This window comes from Heteronotia binoei, chromosome 1 (assembly GCF_032191835.1).
Source record: "Heteronotia binoei isolate CCM8104 ecotype False Entrance Well chromosome 1, APGP_CSIRO_Hbin_v1, whole genome shotgun sequence".
Classification (NCBI taxonomy): Eukaryota; Metazoa; Chordata; class Lepidosauria; order Squamata; family Gekkonidae; genus Heteronotia; species Heteronotia binoei.
The window spans coordinates 242,864,544-242,887,720 of NC_083223.1; the positions used below are offsets into that span (position 1 = coordinate 242,864,544).

Consider the following 23,177-nt stretch of genomic DNA (forward strand, 5'->3'; position numbering starts at 1 on the left):
ACACAGTCAGCTCTGACATTCACCAGCTAAATCTCAGAATTTTCTGATATACCTCTTTAGGCTTGCTAAAATCTGAAAGACTTAACCACTTGCCATTGCCCAAATTGCTTATATCTCTCATTTCTCTTTCTCTCTCACACACATCCTTGCTCATGCACAGATATCTTGTGTTCAGATGAATCTGTTTATCCCGCTTTCTTAAGGCAGTTCACGACAAAGCCATTAAAAAAACACATTTCAATAAAATATAATATACTCAGCACAGAAAGAAGGAATCATTTAAACAGCGGCAGATAAGAAAACAGTCTTGAATCATTAAAAACAAGACATGACATTAAGAAAAAACAAACTGGTACAGTGCAAGTCACAAACTAATGGAAAAAGCAATAAACAAGAAAAGGGAGGGAAGTTCCAACAAAGTGTCTGGGAAACACACTATTTTTACTGGGTATCTAAAGCTCCATAAGTTTGGGGCCAAGTGAATAGTTAAGAGGTAGACTTCTCCACCAGTGAAAAGTCAAAACAGAAGAGGTCCCATCTCTGGTTGCCCCACTAGGGACATCCGGAGTCCCTTTTAAAAGATCACACACATGCTCTGTTGATCTGTTTTCAGCAAGAAGTAACATGGACGGAAACAGGTACTCCACACTGCCAGAACTTTCCAAACTTTTAACAGATTTAAAAAAGCAAACAGGGGCCTAGCTGCACCTCCAAGTAAGGAAAAGTCCTGTCCTTTTAACAGAGGCTTACTGTGGAGAAATGGGTAGCTGAAGCATTTTGTGACATGGAGGCTAATTACCTCATAAATAACACCCCACCAAGTCTCCCTAAAGGGAAAAAAATATGCCTTTTTTTAACCTCTCCAGGTAGGTCCTTCAAGCTTCTCAAGTTTTTATTCAAAGTCCACTTTGTCAGTGGCATGCAGCAGGTTCTCATGAGACAGACATTTATATGAGGCTATGAAATAAACAAAAAGGAGGTTCAAGGGGACATGAAATTTAGGAAATACAGAGTAAAATGTAATTATGTTAAAAATGTAATGTAGTATAGAAAACGTTCACAACAGTCACAGTTGATGAGCTCCCTAGTTTTGCCAAGCTAGTTTCAAATTGGTAACGGCTAACACAGTTAACACTGCTAACGACCAAGGAATCCTAAGGAGCTGATGAATGAGAGGTCTAATATGTTTCCAGAATGCCTGGAATTCTTTCATAACTATAAGCATTAGCTATCTTAGCAAATGTGGTACTCCTCAGCCATTATAGAAGCTGACTAGCTCGGCAAAAATAGCAAAGCCACCAGTTGTGAATAGTCACTGTAGTAGGCTTCCCAATCCTCAGGTCCCAGCGGGGGATCCCCAGGTTTTACAGGCTTCCCCCCACCCCCAGCCAGCTGGCCGTGGGGGGAAGCCCCGCCCCCTCAGCCACCATGCAGCTCTAGGTCTTGGGCAGGTTTAGAAACCTGCAAACAGGTCCGTTTCAAAATGTGTGTCTCTATGCCTTTAAAGTTGAGCAGGAAGTACTTCATGAGAAGGGTCAGCAATGCTTGTTTTGCTTTCGTTTCAGAGCAACTGCGTGTGTGTGTGTGTGTGTGTGTGTGTGTGTGTGTGTGTGAGAGAGAGAGAGAGAGAGAGAGAGAGAGAGAGAGAGAGAGAGGGAGCAGCACCAGACCCAGTAAGTATGTAAGTGTGTGAGAGAGAAAGGGTTGCCAATCCCCAGGTTTGGAGGCCCTCTCCCCGCCCACCCCCCCGGCTTTCGGGTCATCAAAAAGTGGTGGTGGTGGGGGAAGGGAAATGTCTTCTGAGCAATTATTCCCTATAGAGAACGACTGCCAAAGGATAGGGAATAATAGGGAATTGATCTGTGGGTATTGGGGGCTCTGGGGGGGCTGTTTTTTGAGATAGAGGCACCAAATTCTCAGTGTAGCATCTAGTGCCTCTCCCCAAAATACCCGCCAAGTTTCAAAATGATTGGACCAGGGGGTCCAATTCTATGAGCCCCAAAAGAAGGTGCCCCTATTCTTCATTATTTTCTATGGAAGGAAGGCATTTAAAAAGGTGTGCTGTCCCTTTAAACATGATGGCCGGAACTCCCTTGGAGTTCAATTATGCTTGTCACACCCTTTCTCCTGGCTCCGCCCCCAATGTCTCCTGGCTTCACCCACAAAGTCCCCAGATATTTCTTGAATTGGACTTGGCAACCCTACACTGTAGATTTCTTGACTATGGATGGACCTTGTCATGAGCCTACGTTTAACCCCCCAAAATGCCAAGTTTGTGGTTCATGAGCCAAGGATGGTTTGTGAGCCAGAGATCATGTGATCACGCTCGCAATGAGACTTCAATGAACCACTATGGTTTTTATGGAGGTTCGTGCAGTTTGCGTTAGCAGTTTGTGTTGCAGACATGCTGTTGCCAAGCAATTAATTATCAAAGCAATGGGGGATCCCCCCCAGGATATGCCTGGGCTCTCCCAGCCACAGGCAGATTCTGGCTGCCACGGCTTCTCTTCTTACAGCATGCTTCAAACTGCACCACAGGAGGAGAAGCTAACCCCAGGATCTGTGTGTGGTTCTCCTCCCACAGTGTCTCTAGTCTGCGGGGGCGGGGTGTGTGTGTGTGGAATCTACCGCATCATGAACCTCATGAAATGAATTGATTCAGTAAATGGAGAAAGCCATGAAGGTTTGTAGTTCATGTAGCCCGACCCACAAATCAAAATGAACCTCAATTTTCCCAGTTCATATCTATCCCTATTCTTGACCATCAACATTACATCATTAAATTCTACCTCGTGCTTCCTCCAGTTCATGTCCCTTTGACCCTGCTGTTTGCCCCCCCCCCGCCATGTCTGCTAAGGCTGCCCACTGCCTAGAGAAAACCCCATCCTGTTCCTTTAACAGAAGAATAAGAGATTGTGCATTAGAAGACACATCAGATGTAAGAGGAACTGGTTTTGATCAGAAGACCTTCAGCTAGCAGCTTCCTGTGCCTCATGCAATAAGTTATTTTCACGAAGCTCCAGTCCAAAATAAAATCCACCCTAGTTCACACAATTATTTCGCACAATTCAATTTATCTTTGTTATATTAAGACTTTGGAATTCTTATATTAAGATTTTGGAACTATTTCCCATAAAATGTTTGTGAAACTGTAAGGATTAATTCTGGTTCTTGTGCTACATGATTCTGCAAGGGTTACTCTTTACTGTGGTTTCTTAGTTCTGTTACCAGCTTCTCAGGATGGGCAACAAGATTACAGTGAGTACCCCCACCCCCCAGCCAGGGGAGCCCACACAGCCAGACAGCCACTCTCCTCCCCCAGTCCCTCTTTGCAAAGTCTTATTACATTGCTTATTAGTTGTTCTGTCCTATTGATTGCACTGACTTCCACTGAGTTGAGTAACATGCCTTGAGTCTCTGTGAGAAAGGCAGACTATGAATACAGTAACTTTTTTCATTTAAACTTATTGATTTTAGGCACTTATATATATATATTTATTTTAGAAAAGATAATTGTATGTAAGGGGTACAAAACGAAAGAAGGGCTATATAGTGATATATGAGGAACACAAAAGGATTATTATTACATTATGTAATATATAAAACAGAAAATATTTCTCCCCAACTCCCCTCCATTATAATTTCTAAGACCTTTCAAACATTTTGGATTCCGGATTTCATAACTAATCTATTTTACAACTATATTATTAATTTCATCATTGCTACATATTTTGTGCTAAATATTTTGTCATTTCTACTTACTATTTATTCCTTTTAATCTACCAAAATTTAAAGGAAAATCTATTATATATCTCACAGTAAATAATATATTTCATGTATTCAGATATTCCTAATAACGAATTCTTAGCTTCCACGGGGAATTTGAATTGTAATATATTCTGCACTTTCCATGTATTCCATTCCAATATCTTTTTGCCTTTTAACGTCCACCACATACAGAAAAGGTTCAGTCTGTATCTTGACATTTCCAGCATTTTCCTTTGTAATCTTTATCTACTTTCTTGCTATCCTTCAGGGTAATAACATCTGAAAAACATTTTATACCAATTTTCTCTTAGTACCTGACTGGCTATAAATGTATTTTCTTTTCCCCATAATCATTCCCATTGATACATAGGTATTTGTTCTCTAAAGTTCTGTATCTATTTAATCAAACATTTCCCTTTTTCTTCTTCTGTTTCTAACTGAAGTAACAACTTGTATATCTGCCTTAACAGGTGATCTTTTTGTTTTGTAATCAGCTGTTTGAACTCAGTCATCTTTCTTATAGCTCCCCCTTCCAAGTTAATGATCTTGTTTAATCTTGAAACTAATTGGTGATATAATAACCATTGACTATTGATTCCTTCATCTCTAATATCTTGCCAAGACTTAAGTTTCCCCAGAGCATTTACCATATTACTCATTTCTCATATTTTATCATAATAAGCTTCTACTGGGGACATAAGCAGAGAATTTGGAGGACTCACTACATTTCCGACGTTTAAACCATATCCTCAAAAGTCCATCTCTAATTATATTACTCCTTTTTTTGTGTTTTGATCATTTTGGTTGACTTCTTTATCTTTTCTTTATATAACTATGAAAACCTTCATCTAAGTCTGCTGATTCAAGTTTTACTATTAGATACAAGTAGTCAGCCATGTTGGTCTGAAGTAGTAAAACAAAATAGGAGTCAAGTTTCACCTTTAAGACAAACTTAGTTTTATTCAGAACGTACACGAAAGCTTCAGTTTTACTATTGTCTTGGATTTTTAATTCAATCCACACCAAACCTGCCGCTCGATAATAATATTTTGTATTTGGAACTGCTAATACTCCTCTCTTTTTCTTTTCTTGATGTATTTTAAAACTTATTCTTGGTTTCTCGCCATTCCAAATAAATTTATTTATCTGTTTCTGCCAATCTGTCAGTATTTTTTCACCTGTGCGTATAGGTGAATTTGGATTTTAGGTATTTTTAACCAGCTTTCCTCTACTCAGTGGGGATTCAAAGCAGCTGGCAATGTCAAACCCCAACCCCCAAAGAAATCCATAAATATTCTCCTATGGGATTATTCCCACGGAGGACTGAAAAAATGTGACCCATTACAGTGGCTGAGTCAAGCCCAGCGGTGACACTAGCAGCAAACCAGGTCAAATTCTTCCTGCAGTTGTTCCCCAAATTTTAAACAGAGCAATTTACAAAGCAATTCTCTAATCAGGTGTTTAAGAATAGTGTGATACTCCCTGTTAATTAAGGGGCATGCATTCCAGTTAGCTGTTTATCACTGGATAATGTTTGTAAGACCTTATAAAACTTTCCCCAACTCCTTTAAGTGTCTGTTAATTTATTTTATCCTCTCCCCCCTCAACTGGACATGCAGGGCAATTCTAGACATGCAGTAGACCTACAGTGGATCTCACTCCCTAAGCAAGTGCTCACAGTAGTTCTGATTATGACTCCCATGGAGATTATTAGCAGAACCAACAGGCTTTGAGGCTGAGTGAACAGATTTGGACTTACTGCACAGGCAGCCTGAAGAGCCTCTTTCTCCTCCACAGATGTCATAATCTTTCTTTCAATTTGTCCATGTTGGACACAGAGGCAATGAAAACCTGTGAGGTAGGTAATCCTGGCTTGGGAGTACTTATCAAAGAAGTCACTTGTCAAGGAGATCTGGGGACTGGGTCATATTGCCCACTTCCCAGAAGGTCAACAGAAGGAACTGCTTGTAGTTACCACAACTGTCTCCCTCGTTCACTTTGCTAGATCTACAAGCAGAAACCTCTTCTCCCAACTGCCCTGGTTTACCAGTACAGTTCAGGCTACAGTTGTTTAAAACAGACATGTTGGGTCTGCCAAGCTGCAATCCCGAGTTCTGTTTAGAAATGCAAAACAGGACTCCACAAATGCAGAAATCCGCCGAGCACTTTCGATCAAAGCGATGACAGTTAATAAGAACAGCCCGAGACGTCTGAAAATAAATCCAGCATAATCAAATGCTCACCGCCACATGACTTATACAACCTGGGCCAAGAATGGAACAGCAGCACATCATTCTTGTGAGCGTCCCCTAGTCCTTCAGGTTCCTAATGCCAACAGCAGTGCCAATGAGCCTGCATAAAACTATTATTCCAGAGAGAGGCTCATCAGACATCACACAAAACCAGGGTCTTGCATTAACTAACCATGGCCTTGGAACTCAAACCAGGGTCCGAGTTTACAGCTGCACAACAGCCAAACCGTGATTCAGAGGCTACTTGTCTGCTTTCATTCCCCCACTTGCTTAGCACACCAGAACCAGAGCTATAGCTGTAAGTCTGATCCATCAATTCACACATCACACAGCAAAATCACAATGCACCAACATTTCTCCAAATCATGATTTCTGGTTCTGGCTTCCTGGCTGATCATAAACTATGATCCATATATCAACACCATAGAGTTGGTTTTTGTACTCCACTTTTCTCTACCCAAGGAGACTCAAAGTGGCTTTAAAACTCTTTGTGAGGTAAGGTGAGCGTGAGAGAGTTCTGACAGAACTGTGATTGACCCAAGGTCACTCAGCTGGCTGTATGTGGAGGATCAAAACCCGTCCTCCAGATTAGAGTCCATCACTCTTAACCATCACACCATGCTTTAGTAATATAAAGAAACACAAGATATGAATGCATTCAGTGAAGCTTTATGTGTGATGTCCTTCAATCTTCCACTTGTGGTCAGAACTATCACCGGTGGGAGGGATAATATGATGACAACACTGACTGCCCCAGAAAAGACCTGTGTCTCAGCAGCTGAAGTATATGTATGAGTGAGAGACAGAGAGAGAGAAACCATTATCTGCTTCACTAGTGAGCCCCATGTCTCTAGCAACAGCCTCCCCCTCCTCACCCCTGCCTATACATTAAATACAGTAAGCAGCTGGCCCGTGGGGGGAAGCGTAGCATAAAAAGTGTCTCAGGGTGAAGATCTAATTTTAAAAACATTTATTCTAAGCACACACAGATATCGACAAAAAAAGGGGAAAACACAGGGGAGGGGAAATACAGAATTTAAAAAACAAAGTAAAAAAATATAGACGAAAAAGGTGGTATTAGATTTATGCCCCGCCATTCACCCTGAATCTCAGAGTGGCTTACAATCTCCTTTACATTCTCCCCCCACCCCCCGCAATAGTCACCCTGTGAGGTAGGTGGGGCTGAGAGAACTCTCCCAGAAGCTGCCCTTTCAAGGACAGCTCTGCGAGAGCTATGGCTAACCCAAGGCCATTCCAGCAGCTGCAAGTGAAAGAATTAAACCTGGTTCTCCCATATAAGAGTCAGTGAACTTAACCAACCACTATGCCAAACTGGCTCTCTAGCTAATTCCAAAAAGTTTCAAAGGTTCTTTAGCCTTCATGCCTGCCCTACAGTCATTACAGGCCTGCAGTGATGCCACGCCTCAAAGAGCCCCAGTAGGAAAAAGAAGGGTTTTGCCACTGTGACAACATGAGGTGCTTCCCAGTCATCAGGAAATGAACCCAGTTCATGTGGGAGGGATCCCCTTTGACCACCACCAAAAGACTGTGAAGGGGATCCTGAGACAAGCATGAACAAATGCTTTGAGTGACAGGGGCTCTAGTAGCAAGTGGTATTGGAAGAGACTGAGAAGAAAAGCTAGCTGGAGCTAACTCACTGTCTCTAGACCAGGGGTTTCGAACTCATTTATTATGAGGGCCAGATCTGACATAAATGAGACCTTGAAGGGACAGGCCATGTCGGCTTGGGCCGAGTCATGTCGGGTCAGGCCATGTGTGTACCTGTTTAAGGTTAGGTAGCAGAGATATAAATTTTATAAAGAACACAGACAAACACAAATATTTTTTTAAAAAAACTTAAAACGCACTTAAAGCGTTAGCACTCATTGGTCTTAAGGATGTTTTCTTTGTATTTCTCGCATGGGATCCAGGGAACTGGACAAAGGAAGCTCTGGCTCTTCCCTTCCTTCCCCAGGGGACTGGAGGGGAGGAGCCTCAGCCAATGAAGAAAATAGAGGATTTGCTCTGTAGCTCCTGAGCAACTGAGCAAACCTTGCAAAGCAAGCTGTTATGCAGAAGGAAGCAAGATAGAGGGGAAAGGAAGCAGATGACAGCCAGTTGCTTGGGGGCCTGATAGGAGCCCTCCAGGGGCCTGATTCGGCCTCCGAACTGCATGTTTGACACCCCTGCTCTAGACATTTTCTTAGGCTAGCAAGCAAATTCTAGCCTTATTCCACGCATCCTTGAGATTCCCTAACAAGTTATAACACCCATATAAGTAACAATCCCCCATATTTGGAGGCACAGACATGCTGCAGTGAACTACAAACTGCTTCTGTGGCTGCTCTGAACTTTTAAAACTGCCTTATATCAAGTCAGACCATTGGTTCATCTAGCTTGAAACTGCCTACTTGAACCAGCAGCAACAATGCCTCAAAGCCAGAGTCTCAGTACTGAAATCCTTTCTGAATGGAGGTCGTGCACACACAAAACAGTGGGCCCTACCTGAACTATGCAAATTGCTGAGATCTGAGTCTCCTTATCAGTTTTGAATGACTATACCCAGAACTGAATTTAGTTGGAGATACCACTGGATTCAGCCTTGGTTCCCAACATTTGTTTGTATTTGTATGCTAACTCGCTGCCATTCACGTCTTAATAACTCCAATCTCAGCTATACTTATTCCCCAATTACTTATGCATCTTGACACTAGCCCTTCCTGGCAACTAACCCCCCACCCTCTCTCTACCTCAGTGGTCCGCAGCCTTTATGGCACCATGGACTGGTTTTGTGGAAGAAAATTTTCCAGGGACCAGGGTGTGTGTGTGTGTGTGATGGTTTCAGGATGATGCAATTGTGCGCATTATTTCTATTAGTTTGGTGTGGTGGTTAAGTGTGCGGACTCTTATCTGGAAGAACTGGGTTTGATTTACCACTCCTCCTCTTGCAGCTGCTGGAATGCCCTTGGGTCAGCCATAGCTCTCATAGGAGTTGTCCTTGAAATGGCAGCTTCTGGGAGAGCTCTCTCAGCCCCACCCACCTCACAAGGTGTCTGTTGTGGGGGAGGAAGGTAAAGGAGATTGTGAGCCGCTCTGAGACTCTGAAATTCGGAGTGGAGGGCAAGATATAAATCCAATGTCGTCTTCTTCTTCTTATTACTATATTGTAATATATAATGAAATAATTATACAACTCACGGCCCGGTTGCCAACAGGCCACGGATTGGTACCGGTCCATGGACTGGGGGTTGGGGACCTCTGCTGTACCTGTATGTAAGGCTTGAGGAAAACTGTTTCAATGTATCTGACAAAATGTGCATGCACATGAAACTAGTCTTAAAGGTGCCACTGGACTCAAACTTGGTTCTATTGCTTCAGACCAACCTAGCTACCCACCCAAATTACTCTGTTCCTGGTAGTCATGAGGAAAGAAAAGGAGATCCCAGACTGTCTTGTTTCCTAGTCACTGACTGAATTCAGCTTCTGTTTCTAGGCAGGTTTCCCACAGGACAACTACCCCACCCCACCATCATGAGGGCTAAAACCTTGCTCTGTTGTGGGGGGGGGGGGGAGCCCAGATGCCAAACTCTGCTTTAGACACTGGTTGGGTGTGCACAAATGAGGAACACACACACACACCTGATACTCTCAACACATTTCATGTAGTGCTTTTGTTGTTGTTTACTTAACCCCTTCTCCCACCATCCCAAATGCTGTCTGAACTTGCTGAATTCCATGGATAGGTTAAAAAACTTAAATGAAAGACCTAACAAAAAGTGCATATGCTGCACATTTTAAAGCATAATATGTCAGGTTATGTTTCACATAGATCAGCAGCTGTCAAGATCTGGAGAAACCATTTTCCATTTTATTTATATGTTGAACACCTCCTGGGAGTCTACTGCAGAACCTCTGTTGCAGAGGATTTGGGGACACTTTTGGAGGGAACTTTCAGGAGGACTGGTGTCTATTTGTAAGGGTGTAATTCAGCATTGTAAAAACACAAGAGTTATGCTTGATCAGACCAGAAGTCCACATAGTCACACATCCTGCTTCCCCACAGCTAGCCAGCCAAGTGCCTGGAAGGGGGGGAATTACCATCAAACAGGGCCTGAAGGCAGCCTCTCTCCCTTTCTACATTCCTTTCAGCAACCAGCATTTCCGGAGAGCATAGCATTATCCTGCCCTTCTTGCAGGAACTCCTAGTGGTATATGTGATTCTCCACCCCTCTATTTTATCCTCACAACAACCCTATGAAAGAGACTGGGCTGAGAAAGCGAGTGAACTCCCTCCCTCTTGAGAACTTTATAGCTGAATGTGGATTTGAACTTAGGTCTCCTCAGTCCTCATCCAATACTACCCCACACTGACTGCCTTGAACCTGGAACTTACTATCTTGGCTAATCACCACAGATCAGTCTACTGCAGAAGAATCTGCCTAACCCCCTTTTCAGAAAAAAAAAAAAACAACAACCTGGATCACAGTTCATACTACAGGAAATACAAACATACACATTTAGTAAAACCTTTTTGTCAAAAGTCTTCCTCAGGAGTATTCCTATTTTCTTCAAAGTTATCAGCCTCTTGTTACAATTCAATGTTGATATTGGGATAACTTTGAAGAAAATAGGAATACTCCTGAGGAAGACTTGACAAAATGCTAATTCGATGGATTTTTATTTGTAATATTGTGAAGCTGTACATCTTTATAATGTGTGTAAAAGATTTACACAACTCTTTAAAAGATTTTACTAAATGCGTTAGCCAGCATATCACAGTGTTTCTTTGTTTGTCTCATCCCCTTTTCAGGCCTTAAGCGACCTGTCTGTTGGAGGAACAGCCACTGGAGAAAGCTGGAGAAATTCTTCTTAGGAAGAAGAAAGGCTCCAAGTTTTGCTCAGTGTACTGATATGATATATGCTGATGTCATTTTTCCAGGCGTTTGGCAACACTAAGCACTTTTAACTTGAGCTTGTTGTTCTGTTTTTATGTGAGCCATCATTTTCATATATGTTATGGCTATTGGTTACTCTACTGTTGTTATTCAGATATTGGTGGTAATCCACATTCTCAACTTGTTGATTGCGCTGTTGTCTTTATAATGGTGTTTTTACAATGTTGAATAGTTTTATTATAGTCTTTATAGTTTCCCTGAAATCTTGATTAATGTTTATGTGAATTTCTTTAAGAACTTTGGTTAGGAGATGGCACATTTTTTTTTATTCATTAATTTCACATTCTGTGAGCAAAGTACTTTATTTATTCTATCATTAGTCTACTGCCAATCAATCCCCCTGGGCAACCAGAAGTTCCTACATTATGGGAGAGGTAGTGGGGGGAGGGGCTATCTGCTCATAATTTCAAAGTCCCCCCCATCATGTCCTTCACCCCTAACGCCAGATTTCATTGAACAGCAGGACAGGGATACCAATGTCCCATTTACTTTTAAATAACCCAACATTGAAATGGAGGAGAAAATAATTGCTCAGTTTTGATTTGAGCAACAATTATTAGCTTTGTTCTCACAGATGCTGAATCTTGACTTTTCACTTCTCTCATACTATCACCCGTTTGGTCTCATTTCCCATGGATTAGATAGTACGACAGACACAACTAGCTGGAAATACAATCAGTTTTTTCTCGTGGGGATGATGGTGACTCTGCAGTGCAGACAGGAAAAGGGTCCAAGGCTGGGATCCAGCAGCTTGCAACAGTTTGTGTGCTCAGAGTCCTTCAGATAAAGAAGGGAATCGAGGTGTGCCTATTGGCTGCTAGAATTCTCAGGCAGTATGAAATGACAGACTAGCCCAGGCCAGGAGTAAATAGGAGTTAGGCCCTCGGCCCCCGGCCATATCTGAGCGGCAAGTAACTCCTGGAGGCCGCTTTACAGCAGCTAGCCGCAGCCACAGACTACTGGGACAGTGAGTTAACTGCCACCTCTTCCCAGTATAGCTGTCTACATCCCACCTGTGACCTGGAGAGGAAGGGAATTGGAAGTGAGCTCTGGGTCATGTAAATGGTATCGCATTGCCAGCCTCCAGGTGGTTGATGGGAGATCTGGAATTACAGCTGATCTCCAGGTGACAAAGATCAATTCCCCTGGAGAAAATGGCTGCTTGGGAAGGTGGACTCTATGGCAATGTGCCTTGCTGAGGTCCTTCACCTCCCCAAACCCCACCCTCCTCAGGCTCCACCCTCAAAATCTTCAGGTATTTTCCAGTCTAGAGTTGGCAGTCCTAATATGACACACATTGATATGATCACTGGCAGCAGATCTCTATTTATTCCTAAATTTCAAAAGCATATCTGAATGTGCAAAGTGCTTTACAACTCCTTAGAGAAGGCCTAGCTGGCTACAGCAAAGGGGGAAACTGAACTCGAAGAATTCATGGCTTAGTGAAGCCTTGAATCCAGGGAACTGCAGGCTCACTTCGACCACTAGCTCTACTTGGCCTTACAATTCAGCTTGTTCTGCACTGACCTTCAGAGCGGTCTAGTGCTCAGGTTCAAATCTGTTCTGCGCCATGGACTCACTAAGTAATGGTCTTCTGGGGCAACATGCTAACTTCCAAGTCACCTGTAAAATGGGAATATTCGAAATAAGTGAAGTTTAAGCTTTTAAAACAAATATCTCTGCACCCCCCTAAAATAAAAGGGAGGATTATTATCATAACCATAAGATACAAACGGAAAGCACATTTGACATTAGTTGCCCAATGGAAACAAGCAGATTTCAAATAATTAACCACACATTAAAAACAGGGTACCCAAAGAGACAGTCATCGTCGCCCATCTCCACCATGTTTTGCAAAATTAGCAACAAAACTCCCTTGAAGGTGTGGAACAGAATTCAAAGATACTTCTTGCATAATCAGAACAATATGATGACTCATGCCTTTGCCCCTCCCCCCACTTTCTTTAAACTGGATTACATCTAGTTTAATTTCTGAACAGACAGAGGGGGAGAAATGGCCCACTGTACTTACACCACTGGAAAGGTTCTCAGCATACTTTACATGGGGAGAGGAAATCAGAAAGCCTCCTGGAGGTCTTCGGTGCTAGTTACCATTCTGAAATGGATAAGGGGAAGATGTCTTAACATGGAGGATAATAAACACTTCTTCTCTCATGAAGCCTAGGTCACATTCATTTTCTCTAGTTGCTCTAGAATCCCACAAACCTGAAGCATCCTCTGGAAATGATGAGAGGTGTTTGTTTTAATTTAGACTAGAACAGTGTTGTTGAAATACAGCAGAAGAGTCTTTAATTTGTAAACACTAAATATTACCAATATATTATATACATGATATAAATGGCATACAGGTTGGACTGTGTTGGACTGAGTCTAGGGAACAGTCTTAGTTCAAAACCCTACTCTGCCTTGATGCTTACTTGGTATTTGTGGACAATACACTTAGAAGAATGGCCAACCTCACAGAACCGTTGTGAGAAGAAAAATTGGTGGAGAGGATTGTGTGCTGCCCTCAGGCAGGGTTGGATTATTAATAAATGGAATTAAAAAATGTATTGAAATATTGTATGCCACTGTTTTTTGTTAAGACGTTTTTGTTGTTATCTGGCGTGAACTTTCAAGATTTTTTTCTTAGAAAGAATGGATCCAAGCTGTAAGTACTTGAGGCCAATGCCATAACAAGAACTTCATATCTAGCTCCTGAGGAAGCCTCAGAAGGAGATGTGCGTCTGAATATTTCTGATTCAAAACAGTGCCAGAAATTCTAGTTTCATTTCAGATCCAAAACTTAACAGAAAATTTCAAGAGCTGTTTCAGATCAGAAATATTTGAATGCACACTCAGTATTTAGGGTTATGCATTAGTGACAAGAGACCTCCAGGTGATGTTCCCTGCCCCATGCCCAATGCAGTTGCAGGGGGGAAATGGGGGGAGGGGGATGGCATGTGGGGATCACTTCCTGTTACAGAACAGGAAATGATGTCATGACATTATAGGGATTTTTAAAACTTCATGGCTTTGTCACAGAGTGTCATGGTGTCTCAAGACACCTCCCCCATCCCTCAAAATACTCCTACAGATTGTCAGCCAAGGGCAATCTCTTGTTTGGGTGCTGTGGAGATTTTATTTAATATACTATGCTCAGTTTTGGACACCACAACTCAGAAATGTAAGCAATGTAAAAAAAAAAAATCCACCGCAGACGGCTAGAAGGATGGTAAAATATAGAAAAGAAACCACTGCAAGGGATTGCTTAAAGAACTAAACTAGTTGAATATAGAGAAAGGAACATCATGGAAAGAATTTTAACAAGTTAAAACTATTTTTTTTTAAAGGACCATGAAAAGAAGAACAGGAAAGACATGCTAATTTGATCCCCCTGAAAAGAAGTTAACAAGAAATGTTTCAAAGTTAAAATAAGAGTCAAATTAAACATATAGCAAAGGCGACTAAGGATTATTCAGCAATGGCAAAAGCATTTTTCTTGGAAGGGTGGTTTTTTTGAAGTCTAACAGGGATTTCCATGGATTGTTTAAACCAGGGATCCCCAACCACCAGTCCATGGACCGGTACTACTCCATGGTCTACTAGCAATCGTGCCACGGAGTGAGGCAGAGGCGCCACACTGCCCCATCCCCATCCAGGACCTGGGTGGACAAAAGAGGCAGTGTAGCCTTGCTCTGAGGCAGGGAGGCCGCCTCGGAGCAAGGCAGAGAAGCCCCACCACCCTTTTTGCCCACCCGGGATCTGGGTGGATGAAAGAGGCAGTGTGGCCTCGCTCCTCGGAGTGAGGCAGAGCAGCCCCGCCACCCCTTCCACCTGCCTGGGACCCAGACGGATGAAAAAGGTGTTGCGGCCTTGCTCCAAGGCTGCCTCCCCAGCCTTGGAGTGAGGCCACACCGCCTCTTTCATCTGCCCAGTTCTGGGCCAGTAGAAGAGATAGCGCTGCTGTGACCCCTGGTTTATAGACCTCCACTGATCAGCTGATTGGTGGGGATCTTTAAATGGGAGGGGGAGGCAGATTGGCCTTCTGCTGCCTGGCCACCTAACTGGTCCCTGGTGCCAAAAGGGCTGGGAGCCACTGCTTTCGACACACAACAGCCAGTTTTATGAACAGGTGACTCCCACGGCAGACAAAATCCATCAGCTCCTTCAGAATTCAATAGCCACAACTGTACGCGAAGTTTCCTGAACTATGCATAACAATAACCACAATCTCTGTAGGCCTCTCATTGGCTGAATTGTTGTGATGTTAGGCAATTTTCCCAAATGCTTCTGTACCTCAGACAGCAACTAACAGGAACAGGTTGCTGGCATAACTGTGCAGAAAAAGAAAAGGCAACAGAAGCGGAGGCAAGATGGCAAAAGGAAGGCAAGACAGCAACAGATAACCAGCTTCATCCAGCTGCTCTGCTGTTTTAGTTTTAATAGGCTAAGTTATCTTCTGCACTGGAACTCTGTTTAACTGTACAAAATAATAGTTCACCAGACAAGCAGGGCTGTATGCCCTAAGCAGGAAATGAGCACATGAACTTTGGAGATCAGGAAGCTATAAGCCAGGGGTGTCAAACTCATTTGTTACGAGGGACAGATCTGACATAAATGAGACTTTGTGGGGCCAGGCCACGCATATCATAAAATATAATGCTAGGTAATGAAGATATAAACTTTATAAAGGATACAGAGAAACACAATTTAAAATATCGGGTTTTTTACTTAAAATACAAACATGCTTAAAATTCTAGCAATGCTTTGTTTAAAATGGAAAGTGGGGGAATAGTGGGACTTAACAATGCAGTTTTAAAAATAAAACATCAAGAAAAAGCACAAGGATCACAGCAGAGACTAAAAATATAAACCAATAATATAAAATGACCTGGGCTTAGGAAAACATGAAATGGCTGGGCATTTCAAGCTTCTCCCCCTGCCCTAGGTCTACTCAGATTGGCAATAGCTCTTTGGTGTAAAATTCCCCTTTGGCTGTGGGTTCCCTGCTTAGAGTACTCACTAGGCACCAGTTATCTGGTCCATTCAGCAGAGACATTCTGGCTCAAAGCATCAACCCTTTATTTGCAAGGTCACACAACTCCAGCAAGGAACAACTTCTAACTGGCCATATAAGCGCTGAAAAGTGAAACTGAGCTCCACTCCATTAAAATACATTGCAGCCCAGAGAAAGCTGCAAGGAAAAACACTGCACTTTCTTTGCAGCTTTGCAAGCCCAGAATTGTTTCCTGCTTCAGCCTGCAAAGACAAAGAAGAAGGAGCTGGGAACTTCAGCAGCCTCAGAGCTTCAAAGGGTGAGGATGGGAGGGGGAAGAAAAGAGCCCTGCAGGCCTGATTAAAACCCTGGGTGGGCCAGTTCTGGCCCATGGGACAGACATTTGACACACCTGCAGTAAGCCAAACAGCCAAGTATTGTGAGTAGCCTTCACAATAAGGATCTGAACTCAACCAGTTAACCTTTGGCTAACTGGTCTGTATTACATATGATTTCAAAACACCTTGCGATATAAACACAATAAGTTACCCTACTCTGAGCCAAACCACTCATCTCTCAAGGTCAGTACTGTCTACACTGACTGGCATTCTCTCTCCAATATCCCTGCTAGAAGAAGAGATAGGAACTGAACCTGGGACTTTCTGCATACAAAGCAGATGCTGATCATTGATCCACGGCCCCACCCTAAATGCAGTACCAATGAGAATTTCTAGATGCACATTTGCACCATGGAATTTCAAAGGGAATGCCTCAGTCCTCCAATCTAGCCTACCGGACACAAGTCTGTTTTCTTAGCATTAACCAGCAAGAGATGCTGTTATTAATCTATAACATTAATGCAGAAGTTAAAGCCGACAAACCTTTGTCCTGTCTGCATTATCCATTAATGAAATTAACTGGCCGGCAGGAGGGGGAGGTGAGAAGCACAGGATAGGAGAGGCCAAAAAAGTTCTTCCTTCCTTGCTGCTGTAAATTTTGAAAAAGGGTGGGTAGACGAGGGGGAAGGGGGAATTACATATTAGTATGAAAATCGTGGCAGCAAACCATGGAATGGAATGAGCAATCCAATCCCCGTCTTAAAAGGCAGCTCAAATTTACAATGGATGAGCCTTCGTGGCAATCTGTTTTTCCGATATTAAAAATCTCATTTTCTCAGTGCCAAGGACAAGTGGATGTGTGAGGCATTGGAGTATCAACTCGGCATTTGTCTCATTTGACATTAAATCATTCTCATTTTCAGCTCGGATTTTCTAATGTCTCCTTGGGAGCCACTTGAGGTTTCTTCATTTCTCTCCAGCTGCAATTAAGATGCTCGAGTAGAGCCTGCCCTAGCATCACCACCTTTCCCCCACCCCCCATCTTCTACCAATGCCTTGGGCTTTGATTGGCTTCGTGGCAGGTGGAAAGTCAACAGGTGCCATCTTCCCATTAAGGTACATCTGTTGGATTTCTGCCCGCTGGGCTGCTGTTAAAACTTAGTGCATAAGGGCCAGAAGCAGGAGGAAACAAACAAAAACATCAGGCTGGTTAAAGATGAGAAAGACCCTTTAACTGAATTAAAAACAAACACACAATTGAATAACTTGGAGCATTTTGCTTTTTCTGAATTTCAAGTTCCTGGCTCTAACCCCCACCCCACCACCCAGTCAGGGCCAGATTTAGTTATCTCCTGTCATGAGTCCCATGTTTTGTTAAGGTAAGCTAATGTCAGTAAAAAAGTAAGAAATACCAAATTTTTCTTCAAGCTGCGAAGGAGATAAGTATGAAACTTCTTAATGAATCCCAGTTCAGCAGTTTCACTCTGGATTTCCCCTTTGAAGTTCCTTGGTTGATAAACTGTGACTTTTAGGCCAGAAACAGTCTATCCAGGGAGACTACAATGATCTCCAGCTGGTTTCTAAATGTTGTGGTTTTTAATTAGATCTGTGACCACTTATTCTTTCACAGCCCCTTTGACCCTGATGTTCGCTTGTTTTCACGCCCATATATGAAATGACTGCACACTGAGGATCCATTCGTGGCATCTGAAGAAGTGGGTTCCATTCCATGAAAGCTTCTACTGGAACAAAATCTAATTAGACTTACAAGACTCCTGTTTTACTTTTGCTGAAAACACTAAACCAGGCATTTTTTACTTATTCAATGGCTGCAAACTCACAGATGTCTAGTTTAGAGCAACAACTGAAGGTATTCTATAGGAAGATTGCAAAAGTATGCAAATTAATTATGAGAACTGAGTTCAGCAGCCTGAACCTCAGATATTTTTTAAAAAGCATGTTTCTAGTCCTCTCTGATAAACAGTCAAGCTCGGATGCATCTCGAAGTTTGGATGCTTCCAGAAGGAAGGCTGAAGAGACCTAGTTCCAAGCAGAAGGAGGATTCAGTGCTTCAATGTCTCCCCATTTGGAGCTGAAGCAGAAGTCTGCAAAAGCCACATATTTGGAAAGTCACTCATTTTGCATACAACCTTCTGAAAGATGATGAACACATAAACACTATCCCTCATGTTGAGAAACTGGATAGAGAAAATGTTTTCTCTTTCTCCAACAGTCCTAGAATCCTTGCATGCACACTAGATTCAAATCAGAAAACAGAAGCATGTCTTTACACCATGCAGAATTAACTTGTGGAACTCATTGCCACATGATGCTGTGACGGTCACTTGGTTAGATGGCTTGAGAAGGGGACCACACAAATGCATGGAGTCTACCAGTGTGAAACAGTGTGTGTCTGAATGCCAGTTGCTGGGGGAGGGGTCAACAGCAAGGGAAGGAGATGGCCTTTATGCCCTGCTTATGGGCTTCCCAAAGACAGCTGTTTGGACAATGTTAGAATCAGGATGGTGACTTCAATGGACCTTTGGAATGATCCAGCAAAGGTCTTTGTAAATTCTCATAAATAACTTTCTTTTTGGAAAAATGTGAGTTAACTGAAGTATACTTAGGTCTTTCCAACTGCTTTAATCCAATTTTAGCTATACTTATTGCTCAGTTACTTATGCATCATGACTCTAATTAGCCTTTCCTAGCAGCTAAGCCGTTTTCCACCCTCTCTCTAACTATATGTAATACTTGAGGAAGTCTGGTTTCAATGTATCTGAATAAGTGTGCATGCACACAAAAGCTTATACTCAGAATCAAACTTTGTTGGTCTTAAAGGCACCACTGGACTCAAACTTTGAACAGTATACTCAGTTCACCTTCTTACAACAATATTGTAGCTATCACTACCCATATCAGTGTGTTGAAACACAGTAATCAAAAGTCTTGTGGCACCTTAAAGGCCAAAAACTTATTTACTGTAGCATCAGCTTTCATGAACTTCAGAGTCTACTTCATCAGATACATGGAGCGGAAGATTGAGAAATCCACTATGATGTGTTTAGCGGGGGTGTTGAACTCATTTGTTATGAGGGATGGATCTGACATAAATGAGACCTTGTCAGGCTGGACCATGTGTGTCATAAACGTAATGTCAGGTAGCAGAGATATAAACTTTATAAAGGACAAAGACAAACACAATTCAAGATTTTTTAAGAACTTAAAATAAAACATGCTTAAAAGATCAGCACTCTTGCAAAATTTTGTTTATTTAACAGTCTCTGATAACCAACACCTTTTGCTCTGAATTATTGCATCAAAATCTGGCTACAATGTCTCTGCTGTAGTAATCTTGAATATGTTGTTCAGGAGTGTATCTTTAAGTTGCAAACCTACTTTTGATTTATTGACATTCATTACAGAAATCTCATGGTCAATGCTTTGAGTTTAAGACCCAGAGGAAAACATAAAATGGCTGGGCATTGTGAGCTTTTGTACATAAGCTGTTTCATTTGCTGCTCAGCCAATGGAGGAAACAGAGGCTTTGTTCTGTAGCTCCTGGGCAATTGAGCCAGCCTGGCAAAGCAAGCTGTGACGCAGAAGGAAGCAAGAGAGAGAGAAGGAAGCAGATGACAGTGATTTGCTCACAGGTCTGATAGGAGCCCTCTGGGAGCTTGATCCATCCCACAGGCCACAGATTTGACACCCCTGGTTTAGAGTATCAGACTAGGACCAGGGAGTCCCAGGTTCAAATCCCCACTGCCATGAACTTGCTGGCTGATCGTAATCTAGTAATTTCCTCTCAGCCTCACTTACCTCATAGGGCTGTTGTAAGGATGAAATGAAGGAGAACAGTATTTTCAGTTATTTCAGGTCACTAACGAAGAGGAAAGCAGTGCACGTATAAATAGCAGGATCAAAGCACCATGGCATACAGGGACAGCCTATTCATACAAGAGTCAGAAGTATTAAAGGAAAGTACAGCTACCATTCACAGTAGCAGTAACTGACACCTCCTTAGGCTCATTAAAGGAGCTATCCTTTGTAATGGCTGAGGAATCTTTTCTTTCAGTGATGTTATATCAGACACTTGTGTCACACAAAAGAGTGAAGGATGACAAGGCCAGACTGGTGCCCAGAAATAGGCCACTATATAAAAAGGCCCCCAAAGCAATAACAAAGCATGTCAGGTTGCCACCTACAGTCCCCAGCTCAAATCACCCTAAAGCATCATCAATAATCTACAGCCCATCTGGACAACAATATGTGTTTCTCGCAGACTTTTCCTTGCTTACAGACAGACAGTTCCACAGCCTAAAACAGCTTCTCACCAACAAGGAATTGCGCAACCAACAGACCCAGAGGCCAGACTAGGCACAAATCTAGATATTAATTTTGTCTCACATGAACATTCACACAGTACTTATTATGGGACCCTATGACAGCAGAGTCCCCATCTTGAACTCACCCACTTGCTCTGCCTCCCACTTGACAAATGTTCTCAACAGGGCCGGATCTACATATTTTTTGAGTGGGGGCAAAAACAAAAAATGGTGCCCCTGCTCAAAAAACAGGAAGCAGGCGATCTGCCTCCCCATTTAAACACCCCAGCAGGCTGCTTTTGCAGCCTCTCTGCCTTGTGGAGGTTGCCGAACTTTCTCCCACTCCTGCCCATGAGGTGTCTAATTTGGTGCCCCCCCTGGCAGCACCCGGGGCTACTGCCTCTCCTGCTCTCCCCAGATCTGGCCCTGGTTGTCAAAGGTCACCAGTGCTCAGCCTCAAACTAATCAGCCCCTACACAAAAGACTAAACAGACACGAGGAGGAGGTTTTTACACCCCACTCTTCAATACCCAAAGGAGTCTCAGAGTGGCTTACAATCAGCTTCCCTTCCTCTCCCCACAAAAGACACACTGTGAGATAAGTGGGGCTGAGCAAGCTCTGAAGGAACTGTGATAGGCCCATGGTCACCCAGCTGGCTTCATGTGGAGGAGTGGGGAATCACACCCGATCCTCCAGCTTAGAAGTCCACTGCTCTTAACCACTATACCACCAAGCATGTCAGAGCAAAACTTCAGTGTAAAAATGCTGAAATAGAATCCATCATGAAATCTGATATCATCACATACTAAATCAATTGTGTTTTTCAGCTATGATGGCTTGCCCAAACGAAAAACCATCAAAAGCACATGCACAACCACACATCCACAATATCATACTGAAAGACAATTTCTTCTGGCCCCAGCAGGTGATAATATGATTCAAGGTCTTCGTCCCATGCAACAGGGACAGAAAGATTTGCAGGCAGATTCAGAGCCTGGCTGATGACAAAGTAAACCACCTTACAGGGTTGTTGTTGTAAGCAGCACAACAAGAAAGTGCCTGTAAAGTCCTTGCATTCACTTTTCTCAAGAAGGTGTCTGTGATTCTCCCCACGACTGAGCCAAGAACCACTCCTGGACCAAGCAGTCTCCAATCAGGGGTCCACTCCCTACCATTAGGAGCAAGAGCATCTTGCAATCCAGACAAGGACAGAAGGATGAAGATCCTTGTATTTATTTCAGGACTGGCCAATCCAGAATTTTCATGCTGCTTTAGGACAGAAACTACAGGAAAACTTTTTTACCAAGGGTGGGAGGAAGGAGGGCAGATAAATATGTGGTGTGTGTGTGTGTGTGTGTGCTGGATTTGACCATGCATGCAGTGTGTGCATATCAAATATGCACAGTGCGCAGCATACCAAATAGTGTGTAGCATATCAAATAACTCCTTGCCATAAAAAGGCTTACAAACTCCTAGTGAAACTGCCAGAAATCAAAACAAGATAGAGGGACTAAAGCGGGGGGGGACCCCTGAAAATTCCCTGTTAACTATCACTACACCTTGGCTCTCCACCTAAACCTATTTAAGTGTCCTTCTGATTTTGGAAGGTCCCCCGGAGCTGCAAGAGTGCATTTACAAAATAGGGCAAGGCTAATAAAAAACCCCAAAGATGGCAGAGGCACTTTGAAATGCATAATTTAACAGAGGACAGTCAGCCTGGATTCATAAAAAAGGGGGAGGGAGGGAAGGTCATGGCTGACAAATCTGCTGAAATCCTGCTTTATTATATGACCAAATCGTTAGGATAGACAAGAGTGAAACAGCGGACATATGTTATCAGGGTCTCTGGGAAAAAGCATTTGATTTGGTGCTGCTCGGGCTGATTTACAAAGTCATAAAGCGTCGCCCACTTGGCGGAGGGAGAGAGGAGGAGGCATAAATGGATTAAACAGCATTGGTGGTGAAGAAGCAGGGAAGAGAGTCAGGAGAGGAAACTGCTTGGAACAGGGCAGTGGTGGAGAGAATAAAAGGTCAGCTTGTCATTTGTTTACCTTGTTATGTTTACAAGATTATGCATGGGATGGAGAAAGTAGAGAAAGAAGTCCTTTTCTCCCTTTCTCACAATACAAGAACTCGTGGGCACTCAATGAAATTGCTGAGCAGTCAGGTTAAAATGGATAAAAGGAAGTACTTCTTCACCCAAAGGGTGATTAACATGTGGAATTCACTGCCACAGGAGATGGTGGCGGCTACAAGCATAGCCAGCTTCAAGAGAGGACTAGATAGAGGCAGAGGTTGTCCTTGAAAGGGCAGCTGCTGGGAGAGCCCTCTCCAGCCCCACCCACCTCACAGGGTGTCTGTTGTGGGGGAGGAAGGTAAAGGAGATTGTGAGCCGCTCTGAGACTCTTCGGAGTGGAGGGCAGGATATAAATCCAATATCTTCTTCATCTTCTTCATAAAAATATGGAGCAGAGGTCCATCAGTGGCTACTAGCCACAATATATATAGAGAGAGGGTTTAAAAAAAAAAAGTCCGTACTA

General features: G+C 42.9%; 1 protein-coding gene across 10 annotated transcripts in view; it reads right to left on the reverse strand.

Moving 5' to 3' along the window:
* The window catches only part of HMBOX1 (homeobox containing 1), a 125,314-nt gene that overhangs the window by 46,647 nt on the left and 55,490 nt on the right, over window positions 1–23,177 (reverse strand). For 9 of the 10 annotated variants that reach the window (XM_060250204.1, XM_060250197.1, XM_060250189.1 and 6 more), the window contains exon 2: window positions 13,008–13,091. The exons of the other annotated variant lie outside the window; for it this stretch is intronic. In XM_060250204.1, coding sequence (XP_060106187.1) covers window positions 13,008–13,030 — 23 coding nt within the window. In that variant the 5' untranslated portion in view covers window positions 13,031–13,091. The remainder of the gene's footprint in view (window positions 1–13,007; window positions 13,092–23,177) is intronic. 10 annotated transcript variants of the gene reach the window in all.